The sequence below is a fragment of the Durio zibethinus genome, chromosome 2, assembly GCF_047325235.1.
Source record: "Durio zibethinus cultivar Kanyao isolate XHJ-2024 chromosome 2, ASM4732523v1, whole genome shotgun sequence".
Classification (NCBI taxonomy): domain Eukaryota; kingdom Viridiplantae; phylum Streptophyta; class Magnoliopsida; order Malvales; family Malvaceae; genus Durio; species Durio zibethinus.
In genome coordinates, this window is record NC_143163.1 from 7,312,483 (window position 1) to 7,330,724 (window position 18,242).

General features: G+C 32.4%; 1 protein-coding gene across 3 annotated transcripts; it reads left to right on the plus strand.

Moving 5' to 3' along the window:
* The first annotated feature begins 1,314 nt into the window (after positions 1-1,314).
* Positions 1,315-12,450, plus strand: LOC111309161 (brefeldin A-inhibited guanine nucleotide-exchange protein 1-like). 3 transcript variants are annotated; one of them, XM_022908090.2, is made up of 12 exons: positions 1,442-2,623; positions 3,408-3,725; positions 5,583-5,660; positions 5,760-6,093; positions 6,324-6,749; positions 7,022-7,314; positions 7,815-8,088; positions 8,796-9,298; positions 9,472-9,793; positions 9,877-10,237; positions 10,847-11,529; positions 11,626-12,450. In XM_022908090.2, the coding sequence occupies exons 1-12, from the start codon at positions 1,581-1,583 to the stop codon at positions 12,232-12,234; spliced, it is 5,244 nt and encodes a 1,747-aa protein (XP_022763825.2). In that variant the 5' UTR covers positions 1,442-1,580; the 3' UTR covers positions 12,235-12,450. The 3 variants fall into 3 exon arrangements, with proteins under 3 accessions (XP_022763828.2, XP_022763827.2, XP_022763825.2); XM_022908093.2 differs by lacking the exon at positions 5,583-5,660 and having other exon boundaries at positions 1,315-2,623; positions 5,750-6,093; XM_022908092.2 differs by lacking the exon at positions 5,583-5,660 and having other exon boundaries at positions 1,323-2,623.
* Positions 12,451-18,242: the final 5,792 nt, after the last annotated feature.

The window sequence follows — 18,242 nt, forward strand, 5'->3', positions numbered from 1 at the left end:
TTGCTGTTGACGACTCTGAAATTCAATTAAATACTACTATACATGTAATGATGCATCGGAGTAAATCATGGCAACATGAATTAGCTTGAATGCCGCTTAATTCTGCAATTTAGTGAGTGCTTTACGGTTTTCATTCTTAAGTAGTACAAGTTTGAAAGTTTAACATAGAAAATTCCGGCTGCTTGTTGCCTTAATAAACTTCCCTCAATTTGTTTATATGTGATAAATTTAAGCACAGTGTGATAATATGAGTAAAATTATGATATGGTTAAATTTTTTTTTTAATATGAATAAAACCATGATATGGTTTAAAATTGATAAAAAAAGCATATAAATTTGATAAAAATAAAAAATATATTTTTCACGTGTTTGCACAAATTTTAAATAGTTAATTAAATTTTGATACTTAAATTTTTTAAAATGTATAAATTGGTATATAAATAAATAAAATGTACAGTTTACACCTTATATTTTTATAAAATATACCATTTACACCTTAAACTTTTAAATTATATTAATCCATACTTCAATCTCACTAACTTTATCAATCTATATATGCGATATTTGATAAATATTATTAAATTATTTATTTACACATTAAATTTTTTTTTAATAAAAAGGATCTAAAAATATATATTTTTTTAATTGAACGTTAAAAATTATCTAGGGGATTGATCAATTATTATTTGTATAGTGATATTCACGCCATATTTTTATAAAATGTTTAACATTTTTATTTCATAAATAACATGTATATAATAAAATTATATTGATTATTTACCATATAAGAAATTTAAATTAATAGTAGTAGAATTTAGAAGGAAATAATACATTATTTGAAAGTTTAAAATACAAGTTATATATTTTATTTTTTAAAATATCAATTTATACATTTTTTTAAAATTTTGGTATTAAAAATATAATTAACTCGTTATAATACAATCATTTAAATTTAAAAATAAGGGACGGTTCACTTCTAAGAGTTGATACTCGTGCTTCCTAACGTAGGGGCCAAAGAATCTCTAAAAGAAACATTAAGGTCGTGGTTTCGAACCTCCCCACCCCTACCCCCTAAGTTTAAAAAAAATAAAAATAAAAGCGATGGAAGAGGTTTAAGGGGCCCGATAAACGGACTAAACACGCAAAAATGGGTATATTAATATTTAATAATCAGTGGTTGGATACTTGGATTGGATGCTTTTGTTTCTTAGCCTTCACGTGACAACCACACGGCAAACGACAGACCAACAAAAAAAAGGAAAGAAAAGAATTTTATTTTATTTTTTTATATTTAAAAATTTTACAAACAAACACAAGTTCTTGTTTTTTCAAGCACGCATCTGTCGGCTCGACTCGGCTCCCCACCCACACCCCCTCAGCTCAGCCTCAGGCAAATCAAATTGCAGTCCACCCTCCCACAAATTAGTCATTATTATTATTATCCAAAATAAAAAGGCTCGCTCTCTTCTTCTTCCTTTTATCTGGATTGGTTCTATCTCAAGCATTTCAATTTCTAATGAATTTGCATTTCAACTAACACTCGGTTCAGATTTCACAGATCTGAAAACAATTAAAGAGTGATGTCAGCTTCCCAAACGCTGGGCGGTCCGTCGCGGTGTGGCCGCCTTCTGGGCCCCTCTCTCGACAAGATCGTCAAAAACGCCGCTTGGCGAAAACACTCTCACCTCGTTTCCTCATGCAAATCTGCTCTCGACAAGCTCGAGACCCTCTCCGACACCGCCTTATCCGATCCGACTTCTCCTCTACTTGGCCTTTCCTCTTCCGACGCCGACTTTGTGCTCAACCCTATCCTCCTCGCCCTCGACTCCAATTACGCCAAAGTCGCTGAGCCTGCCCTCGAATGCACCTTCAAATTATTCTCTCTCGGCGTCGTTCGCGGCGAGATCGACAGCTACATGTCCAATTCGATCCTGTACAAAATTGTCGAAAGTGTTTGCAAAGTCGGCGGCATTGGCGAGGAATCGGTAGAGCTCGCTGTGCTACGAGTTTTACTCTCCGCCGTTCGATGCCCCTGCGTTTTGATCCGTGGAGAGTGTTTGCTTCACGTCGTTAGAACTTGTTATAACGTATATTTAGGCGGTTTAAACGGAACCAATCAGATCTGTGCTAAGTCCGTTCTTGCTCAGATTATGCTTATTGTATTCACGAGAGCGGAAGAAGATTCCATGGATGATTCTATCAAAACAGTGTTGGTTAGTGAGCTTTTAGAGTTTACTGATAAGAATTTAAATGAAGGGAGTTCAATTTATTACTGTCAGAATTTTGTCAGCGAGATTATGAGTGCCAGTGAAGGGGTTCCAGATTCGAAGCTTTCGCAGCTGAGTACGGGTCAGGAGTTGCAAAATGGTGTCTCTAAGGTGTCGAAAGGGGAGGAGAAGGAGGAAGAGACGAAGGAAGGGGTGGAATCGGGTTCTGGTGGGGTTGATAGTAAAATTAGGGAGGATGGATTTCTTGTTTTTAAGAATTTGTGTAAATTGTCCATGAAGTTTTCGTCACAGGAGAATCCGGATGATCAGATCCTTTTGAGAGGGAAAACAGTGTCTTTGGAACTCCTCAAGGTTATAATGCATAATGGGGGTTCAATTTGGCGCTCAAATGAGAGGCAAGTCATCCTATACTATGTTCACCTAGGATTCTGATCTTTTATTTCCTTGAAATATGGACTTATTATTGGATATAATTTGTTTGCATTATGCCATACTTTAGGCTTTATCTTTGACAGTTACCTGAATTTTTCAGATAGTTTTTATCTTTGATAGTTATCAGAAATTTTCAGATAGTTGTTGGCCTACTACTACTAGTACTATGATTGTTGTGTTAAGAAATTTAAAATGGTAATGAACATTTAGTCTTATGTTTGCTAATCTTATCAAGATATGGGTGTCATATAATTGAGTAAATGAAAAGGTATTTAGGTTTCATTTTTCCAAATTCTGGCAGTGGCAGGACACATATCCAACACCTCAAAGCGGACTTCATTTGGGGTCTTGATCCTCCAAATATGAGGGAAACTTGAGAAAAACCTGAATGAACCTGTGTAAGACATATGACTGTTTTCAATGCTTAGTTACTCACTCCCGATTCTGTGCTCATAACTCCCAAATAACTCTTTCTTTTCAAGTGCTTACGTAAACCAAGAAGTGGGATTTTCATGAATTATCTGAAGAATCATTTGTTTAGCTAGTTGATACAATAAATAAATAAAAAGAAAAATGCTCCAAAACCATTATCAGTTCTTTATATATATAATTTATTAATAACATTTATTGTTTATCTTGAAAGTTTTGTATGTCATTTAGTATTTGCAATAAAGAACTCACTTGTTTTTCTAAGGTCCTCTGTTGAACTTATTCTAGTGTTCTTATATTCTGTGATACGTTATGCAGGTTTCTTAATGCAATTAAGCAGTATCTCTGCTTATCATTGTTAAAAAACAGTGCATTGTCAGTGATGTCAATTTTCCAGCTCCAGTGTTCTATTTTTGTGACCTTGTTAACAAAATTTAGGTCAGGGTTGAAAGCTGAAATTGGAATATTCTTTCCCATGCTAATCCTCCGAGTTCTAGAGAATGTTCTCCAGCCAAGTTTTGTACAGAAAATGACTGTCCTTAATTTGTTGGAAAAGATTGTGGGGGATTCACAGATTATCATTGATATATTTGTGAACTATGACTGCGATGTGGATTCACCAAACATATTTGAAAGGTATTTTTTTCCCCTAATAATTGTTTGTCTAATTGTTTGATGTTAGTGCTGGATCCATGTCCTCAAGTATGTTTATCAAGTCAATTTTCTATAGATGTGTACAACACATCATATGTGAAATCTAATATATTAATTTTGTAGAGAATGGAGGAAGGAGAGGGTATCCACGTGGCATCCCATACTTCTTCCATTCTCTACTTTTTTTTATTTGTTATTAAATCCATTTTTTTATATTTTTAAGTTTCATTATTTATAAATTATTACTTTTGTAGAGAATGGAGGAAGTAGAGGGTGTTCACGTGGCACCCCATCCTTCATTGTCTACTTATTTATTTATTTATTTATTGTTATTTATTTAATTTTATTTTTTATCAAATCCATTTTTTTTTGTTTGGTAAATTTTTTATTTGGCTTTTTAAATTTTATTATTGATGAATATATTAATTTTGTAGAGAATGGAGGAAAGAGACGGTGTCCACCTGGCACCCATCCTTCTTCCATTCTTTACTTTTTTTTCAATTTTTTAAAATTTTATTTTTTATTAAATCCATTTTTTTAATTTTTTTAATTTTTTAAAATTTTATCTTTTATTAGATAAATTTTGTAAAAAAAAAAAAAATCAATAGAGGTAAGAATGATAAAATAATCTGTATTCAATTGGTTTTGATTTGCATCAATCTAGCATAAGTACGTTTTTTTAAAAAAATTAAGATCAGGTTGACGTGTTTTTTTTTTAAAATGATGTTGGGTTGCAGATGGATACAAAGTCTTTTGTCCTGTCTTGGGTGTCTCCATTTTTTTTTTTTTTTTCATTTTCTTATTTTAAAGCTTTTTTTTTGTTTTCTTTTTTTTTTATTAGATAAATTTTACATAATAATTTGTATTCAATGAGATTCGATTTGCCCCAATCCAATTGGTGTGCTTTTTTTTAATTCGAGATAATTGGGTTAAGATTTTTTTTTTTTAAATCAAGCTTGGATAAAGGTAAAGTTTTGGGTATTATGCTTCAGCTTTGGTATATATAACAATATATTTTATTATTTATTTAATTCTATATTTATATATGTATTTAATTAAAAAGTATTATTTAATATGTAAATTTAATAAATCCATGTGTGGTTTCTTTTTTTTTTTTGGTCATTTTCTTTGTTTTTTAAAATTTTATTTATTAGATAAATTTTGTAGAGAAAAATAAATGGATGTAGGGATGACAAAACAACCTATAACCTATGAGTTTCAATTTGTCACGATCCAATTGATATGCTTTTTTTAAATAAGGATTGGGTTAAGTTTTTCCTTTTTGAACAATTTGGGTCAATTTGGGATTGGTTTGGGCTGAAAGAATATATTTTATTATTTATTTAATTTGTATTTTTATATGTATTATATTAATAAAAATATTATGCACTATTTTAATTTAATAAAAATCACATTTATATAATTAAGTTATAATTTATATTAAAAAAATAAATACATTTATATTTGTCTATGTTTTGTTATTCATTAAAACTTGGTATAAAAATTTTACTTCTCTTATATTTAAAACATAATTTAAAAAAAAAAAAAATAGTCCTGCAATGTAGTGCTGGTCTAATTCTAATCCTATATGAATTTGATACATTTTCTCAAATTTTGCAAAAGGTTGGTAAATATAGGAATTAACTCAAGCATCAGTTATTGGTTAACGATCTCAGAGCATGCTTTAGCTTTGTTTCTAATGTACTTTTATTTTGATTTCACTTTCTTTTTTATTTCTTGATTTCTCACTTTAGCAAAATGTATTAGACCTCTTGTAATCAAATCAATGTAAAATCGTATATGAATTTAAAACCTTTTGCCAAATTTTCCAAAAAGAAGGCAGGTCAACATAGGAATTAATTGGAGCACCTGTCACTTGGTGATGTTCTCAGAGCTTGCTTTAGAATATTTTCTAATGTAATTCTTTTTCTAATTTCTCATTCTCTTTTATTTCTTAATGCATCTCACTTTAGTAAAATGTATTAAAACTGTTATAATTCCATCAGATATTTGCAGGATTGTCAATGGCCTTCTGAAAACAGCTCTAGGGCCACCACCTGGTTCAACCACAACTTTGTCTGCAGTCCAGGATATTACTTTCCGTCATGAATCAGTGAAGTGCTTGGTTGGTATTATTAAGTCAATGGGAGCTTGGATGGACCAACAGCTGAAGATAGGTGATTCTGACTTGCCTAAGAGCTTCGAGAGTGACACTTCAGCAGAGAGCCATTCAACCCCGACTGCAGAAGATGGAACTGTCCCTGATTGCGACTTGCATCCAGAAATGAATTCTGAATTGTCAGATGCTGCTACACTTGAGCAACGCCGAGCTTACAAGATTGAACTCCAGGTTAGTTATTGCTTTAACTAAGCCGTAAAGCATGGCTGTATCTTCAATTAGCACATACTTATTTAGTACCCAAATTGTCACAGATGGCTGCCTTTATATATCATGATAATTTGCCATATTACTATTGACTTATATTCTTTCAATTTTTTTGTAGCTTTATTAGCTATGTAGTTTTCTCCTTTTCTTCACAAGCTTAGTTTTTAGTGACAGCTTCATTGGGTTACATGCAGAACAGTGTCTCATTGTTCAACAGGAAGCCATCCAAAGGCATCGAGTTTCTTATAAACACCAAAAAAGTTGGCAACTCTCCAGAGGAAGTGGCTTCTTTTCTGAAGAAAAACACTACTGGGCTGAATGAAACCATGATTGGTGATTATTTGGGTGAAAGGGAGGAATTTGCTCTAAGAGTTATGCATGCTTATGTGGATTCCTTTAATTTCAAATCTATGGATTTTGGTGAATCGATAAGGTTCTTCCTACGTGGCTTCAGGTTACCAGGAGAGGCACAGAAAATTGACCGCATCATGGAAAAGTTTGCCGAGCGCTATTGTAAATGCAATCCAAACTCATTTACTAGTGCAGATACTGCCTATGTTCTGGCATATTCTGTCATCTTGCTCAACACTGATGCCCATAATAACATGGTCAAAGATAAGGTTTGTTTGTCAAACCTGTTTTTGTTTCTTAGGAACATCACTAAATTGTGAGCTTTTGTTTTACATGCTTGCTACATATGTACTTGTCTTTTGAAGAACCTTTCTGATCTTTTCTGGGGCTTATAAGCCATTCTGGTGTTTCAAAATTTTCTAGTCAATAACATGGAATTTTCTTTGTACTCTTGTGAATTATGTTTTTAATTGTACATAGATAAACTTACAATAGATTCAGTTCTGTTATCATTTCTGTTATATGTTGCTACTGTATTCAGATGACCAAGTCTGATTTTATCCGAAACAACCGAGGAATAGATGATGGCAAGGATTTACCTGAGGAGTATCTTGGCGCTCTTTATGATCAGATTGTGAAAAATGAAATTAAGATGAATGCTGATTCTTCTGTTCCACAAAGCAAGCACGCAAACAGCTTAAATAAGTTATTGGGTTTGGATGGTATACTGAATCTGGTCAGTTGGAAGCAAACAGAAGAAAGGCCATTGGGTGCAAATGGGCTTCTTATAAGACATATTCAAGAGCAGTTTAAGGCAAAGTCAGGAAAATCAGAGTAAGTTTTTAGTCTAATTTTTAAGGTTGCTCCTTCCAAGATCAGATGATTGGTTGGGCAAGGAATAGTAGAAGTTTGGCAATTGTATAGGTCATACATTGGTTATGTCTTGAATCATAGTTTTTTTTTTTTTCTTTTATAGTTTTGACAGTTTATTTTTCCTTCTTACCATTTATCTGTGAGCTCCAGATGAATTTTTCACATGTTTTTATATATGATTAGAGATGCTATAGTACCTTTTTTGCATGCCATAGGTTGTGATATGTTGGTTGGGAAATGAAGTCATTTGATTTTGTTGATGCTGGCATAAAAGTCTGAGAAATGAACATGCATCCTTAAACAAAGAGAATTCAGTTCTTGTATATTCCTCTATATATTCTCTCCATCCTGCTTCTGTTTTAAATATATTCTTTGTTCTTTTATCATCCCAAATATCCCAGAAGACCTAGAACTAATGTTTGTTAATTGTAGCCTTTTTTTTTTTTTCTTTGTTGTTGCAGGCTTGTTTATCATGCTGTTTCAGATATAGCAATCGTAAGGTTTATGGTGGAGGTCTGCTGGGGACCTATGCTGGCTGCATTTAGTGTCACTCTTGACCAGAGTGATGATAGACTTGCTACCACTCAATGCTTACAGGGCTTTCGATATGCTGTGCATGTAACTGCAGTAATGGGCATGCAGACGCAGAGAGATGCTTTTGTCACATCTGTGGCAAAGTTCACTTTTCTCCATTGTGCTGCAGATATGAAACAAAAGAATGTTGATGCTGTAAAGGTAATTAGTATTTGTTTGCGATAATAACAAAGAATAGAATCTTCCCTGGGTATTCTTGTATGCTATATCACAGGAAGAGTTAGAATTGCTGCATCTGAATGTTTGCACTTATGGCCTCCCGCCACAGATAATATAAAATTCATTTGCTGTGTGCATTATACTTTTATGCTTTTTATTTCCTTCTCCTTGTGTTTGCTTGGTTATGGAACATTGATAATCTAGTAAGTTGAAATAATCAGTTCAAGGATGCCTGAGGATGTTCAGTCTTTGGTTGCTCTTGTGGCCTTTGTTTAATATAATGCAATTTTTAAACTTTTGTTAGCGAGCATCATGAATTGTAAGTGTGGTCACTTTATAGTGAATATGATTATGTATAAATTTCTTGGCCATTTGCGTGATATTTGTTTTATCATTTAAGTAATCATTGATAAACAATAAGTTGAAGCAGGCAACCTCAGTGAGGGTTGCACTTTATTTGCCTATTAGGTTAGTCATAGAGGGTTGTGTTTTACAAGCCTACGAGGCTATGCATGGATAATTACCAATTAGCCTAAACTGTGATGGTTGAATAATAAAAGTTTTCCAATTGTTTGTTAGTAAAGGGAGTGTGAAAAGTTAATGCATTGAATCTAGTTAGCAATGCATGTTGCATGCATATGGATGTTCTTTTTTATATCTCACTTGTTGAAACATTTTACTGTATGCAGGCAATAATTTCTATCGCCATTGAAGATGGTAACTATCTTCTGGAAGCCTGGGAGCATATATTGACATGCCTGTCCAGAATTGAGCATTTGCAACTGTTGGGAGAAGGTGCACCAACTGATGCATCCTTTTTATCTGTGTCTGACACTGAAACAGACGAAAAGATGACCAAATCCGTTGGTCTTCAATCTCTGAAGAAAAAAGGAACCCTGCAGAATCCAGCTGTAATGGCAGTTGTCCGAGGTGGTTCTTATGATAGCACCACTGTTGGAGTCAATAGTTCTGGACTGGTTTCTCCAGAGCAGATTAATCACTTCATTGCTAACTTGAATTTATTGGACCAGATAGGAAACTTCGAGTTGAACCATGTTTTTGCACATAGCCAAAGGTTAAACAGTGAAGCAATAGTGGCATTTGTGAAAGCTCTTTGCAAAGTTTCTATATCAGAATTGCAGTCTCCAACAGATCCTCGAGTTTTTAGCCTCACAAAACTAGTTGAAATTGCGTAAGATTCTTGTCTTTTTCTTTTAGAAAATTTCCTATAATGCTACTCCAACGAATCTCAAGTTTTTACCCTCACAGATAAAATTTCCCGCTCTCTCAAGTGCATCTATCTCTGTCTATCTCCTTCCCTTGTGTGTCTATGGAGAACCCTTATCCTACAATGTTCTATTGCAGGCATTACAATATGAACCGCATCAGATTAGTTTGGTCTCGCATGTGGAATGTTCTCTCTGATTTCTTTGTTTTGGTTGGATTGTCTGAGAATTTATCTGTAGCAATTTTTGTGATGGATTCATTGCGGCAGCTTGCTATGAAATTCTTAGAACGCGAGGAGCTTGCAAATTACAATTTCCAGAATGAATTTTTGAAACCATTTGTGATTGTTATGCAGAAAAGCAACTCTCCAGAAATAAGGGAATTAATAGTTCGATGCATTTCTCAGATGGTCCTCAGCCGTGTCAGTAATGTGAAATCTGGATGGAAAAGTGTTTTTGTGGTATGCTAAGGGCTCATATAAGATTTCTATTGTCATGTAGCTCTTATAGCATTTCTTTTCACACAATTCTGTCCTTTTCTCAGGTGTTCACAGCTGCTGCTGCAGATGAGCGTATGAATATTGTCTTACTGGCTTTTGAGACAACGGAAAAAATAGTGCGAGAGTACTTTCCTCGTATAACTGAGACAGAGGCTGCCACTTTAACTGATTGTGTAAGATGCCTCATCAAGTTCACAAATAGCAGGTTTAATAGTGATGTTAGCCTCAATGCTATTGCATTTCTCCGATTCTGTGCTGTCAAACTTGCTGAGGGAGGACTTGTTTGCACTGATAAGAGCTCAGATGATGGTTCATCTGTTTCAATTGTAAATAAGGATGATTCAGATGTACAAAGTTTCACTGATATTGATGATCATGGATCCTGTTGGGTCCCTTTGCTAACAGGTAACCTGCTAGATTAGTTCCCTGCAAATCCTATAACCTTGTTGACACTGTTATGCAATATGGATGCATAATGGGCTATTTGTGTGACTGTGCCCTTTAACAATACAAAACTAAGTTGGTTATATTATATATGGTTCACATAACATGTTTGATTGATGGATGCTATACTCTTTGAACGAGTAGTTCAACATGTATATGTCATCTTTCCTCTTGTTGCACTTTACTTTTTTGCCCCATCACACTCCCTGTTTAAGCCCCATGTCAGAGATATCCATTTTTGTTGTTTAAATCATTGCACAGGATCCTTTTTCATGATTTCCCTTGCTTACACCCCACTGTTTTGGGCCTCTTATCAGCAATTTATTCTGTACTGAGGTGTTGTATGTGACTCCTCCTGATTCAATTGCCTTCGCTAATCCAACAAACTGCTTCCAATTTAGGTTAAAGTCGTATTTACCATGTTGAATGTAAAAAAAAAAAAAAAACCTCAACTTGCTTTGTAACTGTTTCTCTCTGAATGGCAACATGATTGTTATCACCTTTAGTTTTTAACATTTCATAAGTGCCTTTCCTGTTTCGAAGTTATAGAATTTTGATATGTTGTTTCAGGTTTATCAAAACTAACATCTGACTCAAGATTAGCTATCCGAAAGAGTTCGTTGGAAGTGCTTTTCAACATACTGAATGATCATGGTCATCTTTTCTCACGAACATTCTGGGATAGTGTTTTTAGTTCTGTTGTTCTCCCCATATTCAATGGTGTGTGCGAAAAGAGAGACATGGCTGTAAAAGATGAGAAGGATTCACCAACTTTGAAATCTCCTCATCCTGATGGAAGTACATGGGACACTGAAACTTCTGCTGTGGCAGCACAGTGTCTAGTAGATCTATTTATTAGTTTTTATAATGTATTGAGGCCCCAGCTATCAAATGTGTTATCTGTGCTGACAGGATACTTAAAAAGTTCAATACAGGGTCCTGCAAGCACTGGGGTTACGGTGATGTTTCGTTTGACAGGAGAGTTAGAAAGCGGACTTTCAGAAGATGAATGGCGACAAATATTTCTAGCTTTAAAAGAAGCAGCCATGTCAACGTTGCCAGACTTTTTGAAGCTTTTGAGAACCATGGATGACATCAAGGTGCTTGACAATTCTCAATCGTATTCTAATACTGAAACAAGTTCTGATCATGAATTAACAAATGATGATCTTGAGGATGATAATCTGCAAACTGTGGCCCATGTGGTTTCAAGAATGAAGAGTCATATTGCCATCCAGCTGCTCATTTTGCAGGTTCTCTCATTACAAGCAATATTCTTGCATGCTATTTTTTACTATGCCATAGAAACATGTGACATAACCATATTTGTTTTGGCTTCATCATTTCAGGTTATAACTGATATGTACAAAAAACACCTACAATTCTTGTCCGCTGCCAATATCAATATCATTGTTGAGATATTTTCCTCAATTTCATCACATGCTCAGCAACTGAACTCTGGGACTGCACTGCAAAAGAGAATACAGAAAGCGTGCTCAATCTTGGAGCTCTCTGATCCTCCTATGGTTCACTTTGAGAACGAGGCTTATCAAAACTACCTCAACTTCCTCCAAGATTTAGTAAAAAATAATCCATCTGTCTCGGAGGAGTTGAATCTAGAATCACTACTTGTGGCAGTGTGTGAAAAAATATTGCAGATATACCTTAACTGTACTGATTACTACTACATGCAACAGAAATCGGTTGACAGGCTGGTGACCCGTTGGATTCTTCCTTTGGGTTTAGCCAAGAGGGAAGAATTGGTGGCTAGAACTCCTTTACTTGTGTCAACATTGAAGGCATTGAGTGGCTTGGAGAAGGATTCCTTTAGAAAGTACATAGCAAATTTCTTTCATCTGTTGATAGATCTTGTTCGGAGTGAGCATAGCTCGGGCGAAGTACAGATTGTTCTAAGCAACATGCTCCTGGCATGTATAGGTCCAATAATAATGCAATAATCTATTATGTTATAGAATATTACAAGACTGATATTTCATTAGTATGTCACAGTTTTGATCATTATAGTTGATGAGGAGCCATTATATCATCAATATTATTTTTTGTAGCATGTTCTTAGTTTTTCTTCTTTTTTTTCTTTCTTTGTTTTCTTTCCTCCGAAAAGGAGTAACTTTTTTATGAACATCCTGATTATATAAATGTAAATTTCTTCAAAATTCGAAGTGTCTACGTTTTTTTTGTTTACTCGATGCTTTCAGAATTTGAATATTAATAATTAAAATTAAAAATATAATACTTTATTAACAGCCATGCAGTTGTTGACAAGTGCCTATGTCTTTACTTACTAGCGTCATTTATTTATTATACTTGTCAAATCAGATCGGATTTGTTTTAATTATTTTAAGTTGTACATAATATTATGAATTATAAAAAGTTAAATTAATTTTTTTAAAAATTAAATTAATTTAAATTAAATTTTATCATTTTAATTTGATTTATTAATTTTCAAAATTAATTAATAATAATAATAATTATTATTTTAAATAAATTTAAATATAAAATAATTATTTTTACTTTATAAAAATTTAAAATAGGCATAAAAATTAATAAAAATATATAATTAGATTAAGTTAAGATATTTTTTATTTTTGTTTTTTTTATCCAAAAATCTAATCTAATTGAATTAAAACATAAAAGTACTTAAATCCAAATTGAATTGAATAAAAAAGATATGAATCAATCCGAATATTATAATTTTAAATCAATTTTCAATTTTTATTCCTCACCCCTATTATTTACTAATCTGGATGCATATGCCTGTCTGGAATTTATATGATCCAGTATACCAGGTATTATGTCCTGTTTTTGGTTGTTTTGTTAGTGCATCATCTGTTATGGTTAGTTTTAATTCTAGCAGCGGGAAAATGAAGACATTGGGTTGGTTCATGGCTGGCTGCGGCTGCCCCCATTACCCTGTATTTTGATTATTTTCAACTTTGATGGGGGCAGTCCAGCACATTGAATTAAACAAACAACTTGTTGGCTTTGAACCTAAATTCTTTTTCTCATCTTATCAATTCGTCTTTTTCCTAGTGTCTTTCCTCTACAAAACAAATTACTAGCTTCTAATACTACCATTAATTATCCAATTGTTGGACAAAACTTCAATAAAAGGTGAAGTGCAAAATTTGAACTCAAAAGCTCAATCACTTTTCAACTCTTTAAACCCTTTTTTTTTTCCCTCTTGGTCTCCAAGTCAGAGTGTAAATTCAAAGGTATCTTATCTCTTTCTCATCTTTCCAAGGTTTCAATTCAAGTCTTTAACAGGCCATTTTGTTGGCTTTTTCTCCCCTTTTTTCTACCCTAACAATTTAAAATAGGACACAATAATATAATATTAATATGATATAAAAATAAAATATAAAAATGATACAATTTAAAATTTTAGTAATAACTATATATGAGTTTAATAAAACAAAAAAAATATATCTTATATTTTTGTATTGAAGAGAATTGTGACATATAATTTTTATATAAAATATGATATAAATATATAAATTTTAATATTTTATATGATACAAATATAAAAATCATTATATCAAGATTAATATCACATTATTCCCATCTTTGGTTGCATTTTTAAGTGTTGGAAAAGATTTTCCTGATCAAAATGTATAGTACATGATATGGGAAAGTTCCACCTTAAAATGGCCTTTTTTTTTTTTCCAAATAAGGAATAATTCTAAACGTTTTTAATTCACAATTTTGAACAAATTCATTCAACCTTGATTTTTCGTTGTCTACAAAACCAGATTTTGTTTGGTCTTCGGCACCAAAATTGAAAATCATCATTTAGTTTATATCAAATTTGATCACATTATTCATGTACGAAATTTAGATTTTTAGAATTTTGGATTTTAGGGTTTGAGGGTTTAGGGCTTGAATCTTAGGGTTTGGAAAGTTTAGGGTTTTAATTTTAAGGTTTGGGGATTAGGTTTTAATTTTAGGGTTTAAAATTTGGGGTTTCGATTTTAAGGCTTCAATTTTAGGGTTTGAGATTTGGGATTTTGATTTTAAGGTTTCAATTTTAGGGTTTGGATGTTTAAGGTTTCGATTTTAGGACTTGAAGGGTTTAGGGTTTAATTTTAAGGTTTAAAGGGTTTAGAGATTTGTTTTATGGTTTGGAGGATTTGGGGATTTGATTTTAGGGTTTGAAAGATTTTGGGTTTAGAGGATTTAAGGTTTAGTTTTGGGATTTGGAGAGTTTAAAGTTCTGGTTTTAGGTTTTTGATTTTAGGGTTTAGGTTTTTTAATTGAAAAAAACGCGAACATCTCTAAAAATCTTCAACATCTAGGCGGACTTTTGGAGCAAATTCAATTTTAATAAAATTTGAAAATTAATTAAAGCTTTTTATATATTTCTTTTTATGAAAATTTATTATTATTATTATTATTATTATTATAATACTTTTTATTGTTATGCTTTTTTTTATATAATTCTCCAACATTTAGGCGAAATTATATTTTAGAGTTTGAGATTTTTATTCCCTCCAACACCTAGGTAGAAAAAATAAAAAATATTATTTTATTGTTATTATCACTTTTTTAGATTGTTATTATTATTATTTTTAGCATTTTTAGTATTTTTTTAGTTATTATCCTACTTTGTTTTTATTTTGTAATTATTAAAAACAACCAAATATTTATTCTAACAAATTTTAAAAAATTATCATGCATAAATATTAAAGAAAAACTCAAAATAACAAAAATAATGATATATAAAAAAAATAAAAAATTCAAAACAAAAAACCTAAATCAAACCAGTCAACGATCCTGTCAACGTCGATCTAAGTCGCTCAGCAGTTCAGTACGGTTGAACCAAATAGGGGCGGTTTGTAAAGGTTCGATCGAACTGATTTAAGACTGAAGGACACTGGGTTGTCGAGTCAGTTTGCACTGATTCTGGGTTGGATCTAGGTTGACGCACGGATTTTTCTTAGTCTAAACGACATTGTTTTTGGGATTAGGCTTTCTATATAAAGGTTCTTTTTTTTTAGCTCATTTCCCCCATTCTTTAGAAAAAAAAAAACTCATTTTTTCTTTCTTAACAAAAAAAAACAGAAGGTTGGTCGACTGCCAGAAGTTAGTCACCCACCGATCACTAAAGTCGAAAAAGCCTCCAAAACACCCCAAAGCTTCCTTGCTTCGTCTTTTTTTCAGATTCGGTGTCTCATTCATAAAAAATGTCTCTGATTGTCGTAAATCGATGCTTGAAGTTTTCGGTCTCTTTTAAAAAAAAAACTTAAACTAAATTTTTTAAATTTTTTTAAATTTTTTTTAATAAAATGAAACTGATGATGATTTCTTGTGTTTGCAATTAGCTCGGTGCTGGGTTCTTCCATGTGATGAGGACTGTTATTTTTTTTTATTTGGCTTTGGGTTTTTAGCTTTCCAGTGGATAAAGGGTTTTTGTTGGGGGCTGGTGTGGTGGTTTCAAGTGAAGGGAATGGATATGTGGCACTAGGTTTGGATTTCTGGTAGGGTGCGGTGAAAGTTTGACTTTTGGGTTTTAAAGGTGTTGTGGTGGCGTTGGGCGCTAAGCGTTGGGGTTTTGGACGTGGGAGACTTGGTTTGAGTGTAGGTGCTAGGAGGTTTTTGGGCGTTTGTGTTATGGACATCAATTTTGCCCCCAAAAAATAAAAAAAATAATATTATTAAATACAAAATATGAAATACACAAAAAATATAAAAAAAATACAAAATACAAAAAAAAAAGATGAAAAAGAAGAACAAAAAACTTTGAACCCCATCTATGTTGATCGAGATCGTTTTCGGTGAAGAGGAGATCGGATCTAGAAAGATCACGTCGAAAAGAGCCTTTAGGAGGATTTCAAAATTTTTGATCACCAACGACCACCATCGACGACGGCACAGGCGACGGTCGATGCGGTGCTCCGACGGATGCGGTGCTCCGGCAGTCGGACGGCGAGAGTGTCGGACCTCTCTTAGAGTCCTCTCTCCCTTTTATTTTTCCTTTGAAATAGAAAATGAGCTGAAATTTTTATTTTTATTTTTATAGAAAGCATAATGGCAAAATGACGTCGTTTTGAGCATATGACCAAAACGACGTCGTTTCAAGCGTAGAGGATCCGCGCGTTGACCCGAACCTGACCCGAGATTCACGTAACCGACCCGTTAACCCGGCTTTTCAGTTGCTCTGAACCGGTTTGATCAGATCAGATCGAACCACTCTTTGGACCGACCTAAACAGTGCCTTAGCCGGATCAATCGAACCACCACTGAACCGAACCTTTTTCGGTCCAACCGAACCGTTATTGACGATCCAGTTCAGGTAAAAAATTTTTTTTTGATAATTTTATATATTATTATTTTTGTTATTTTAAGGATTTTTTTTTATATTTATGTATGATAAGTTTTAAATTTGTTAGGATAAGTTTTTTTGTTTAATTGTTTTAATAATAATAAAATTAAAAACAAGTAATAATTAAAAATATATATTAAAAATGCTCAAAAAATATTAATTATTATTATTTTTCCTACCTAGATGTTGGAGGGAATAAAAAATATTTTTCTAAAGAAATAATTCCGCCTAGATGTTAGGGAATTATTATTAATAAATTTTCATGAAAAAAAAATAAAAAATATATAAGAAAATTTTAATTAATTTTAAAAAAATCATTAAAATTGAACTTGCTTCGAAAATCCGCCTAGATGTTAGAGAATTTTAAGATGTTCGTATTTTCTTAAAAACAAAACCTTAAACACTAATTTTTAATTTTCAAAATCCTAGGTTTCTAAAACCTCTAAAATCCAAAATTCTAAAATCCGAAATCCCTAAAAATCTAAAATCCCTTAAATCCAAACCCTTAAAATCCAAAACCCAAAAAATCCAAACCCCAAAATCCAAAATCCTTAAAATCTAAACTCTTAAATCAAAATCCCAAACCCCAAAACCCAAACCATAAAATCTCTAAACTCTAAAATCAAAACCCTAAACCTTTCATATCCTAAAATTCAAGCCTTATAACCCTCTAAACCTTAAAACCAAACATTCAAAACCTCTACTCAAGCTCTTACTCAAAACCTCTTAAAAATCCTAAGGACATGTGTGAAAATTTCATTTGAAACAATTTGTGCTCGAATGCTGCCTAGATGATGGGGTATTTAGGAAATTTTACTTCGTTAAGTCTTTTCACACGATTTCTTAATTCACATTAATAATAAGATTAATAAATAAAAAGTATAATAGTAAATTGAGATCTTAAATATAAACAGTCGCACCTAAGCTCTGCCTAGATATTGGAGAGTCGTGGTGGTCTTATTATACTTAAGAATCTAACTTTAAAATTGCATCTCATCCTACATAACATTCATTGGCATACATACGTTAACATGTTATTATCAATAATTATTTGCACTATTTTGTCTTTAATTTTTATTTACTACTTGGTGTTAAAATATTTTATAATAAAAAAGAATAATACTTTTAAAAAAAAATTTGTGATATTACAAAATAAAATAAAAATAACATTCCGAAAGAAATAATTCTTGGTACTCTGCCTAGATGTTGGAGAGTCACCAATAATTTTCTATAAAGAGTGTTATTTCATTTTAAGGATTGTTGTATTAAATGTCAAGCGAAAAGAGTTATTTTAAATTCTACCTAGATGTTGTAAAATTTTAAGATAATTTTTTAACTTAAAGATTTTCTCAATATTTCTAAATAAAAATTTTAGCAAAAATTTTATTTTTCCAAATGAAGGGAATTAGTGTTACATTTCAAATTAAAACCATTTTTATCTAACACCAAAAATAGCGCGTAATTAAATGATACCAATTTATGGGTGCTATGGGGGTGTTAATTCTTCCCACACGTAACCGACTCCTGGACTCAACCTGATTTTTCATAGACCAAAATTTATCTTTTTGATAAACTTTAAACCCGTTTTTATAATTGTATTAAAAAGATAAACTTTTGGATGACTAA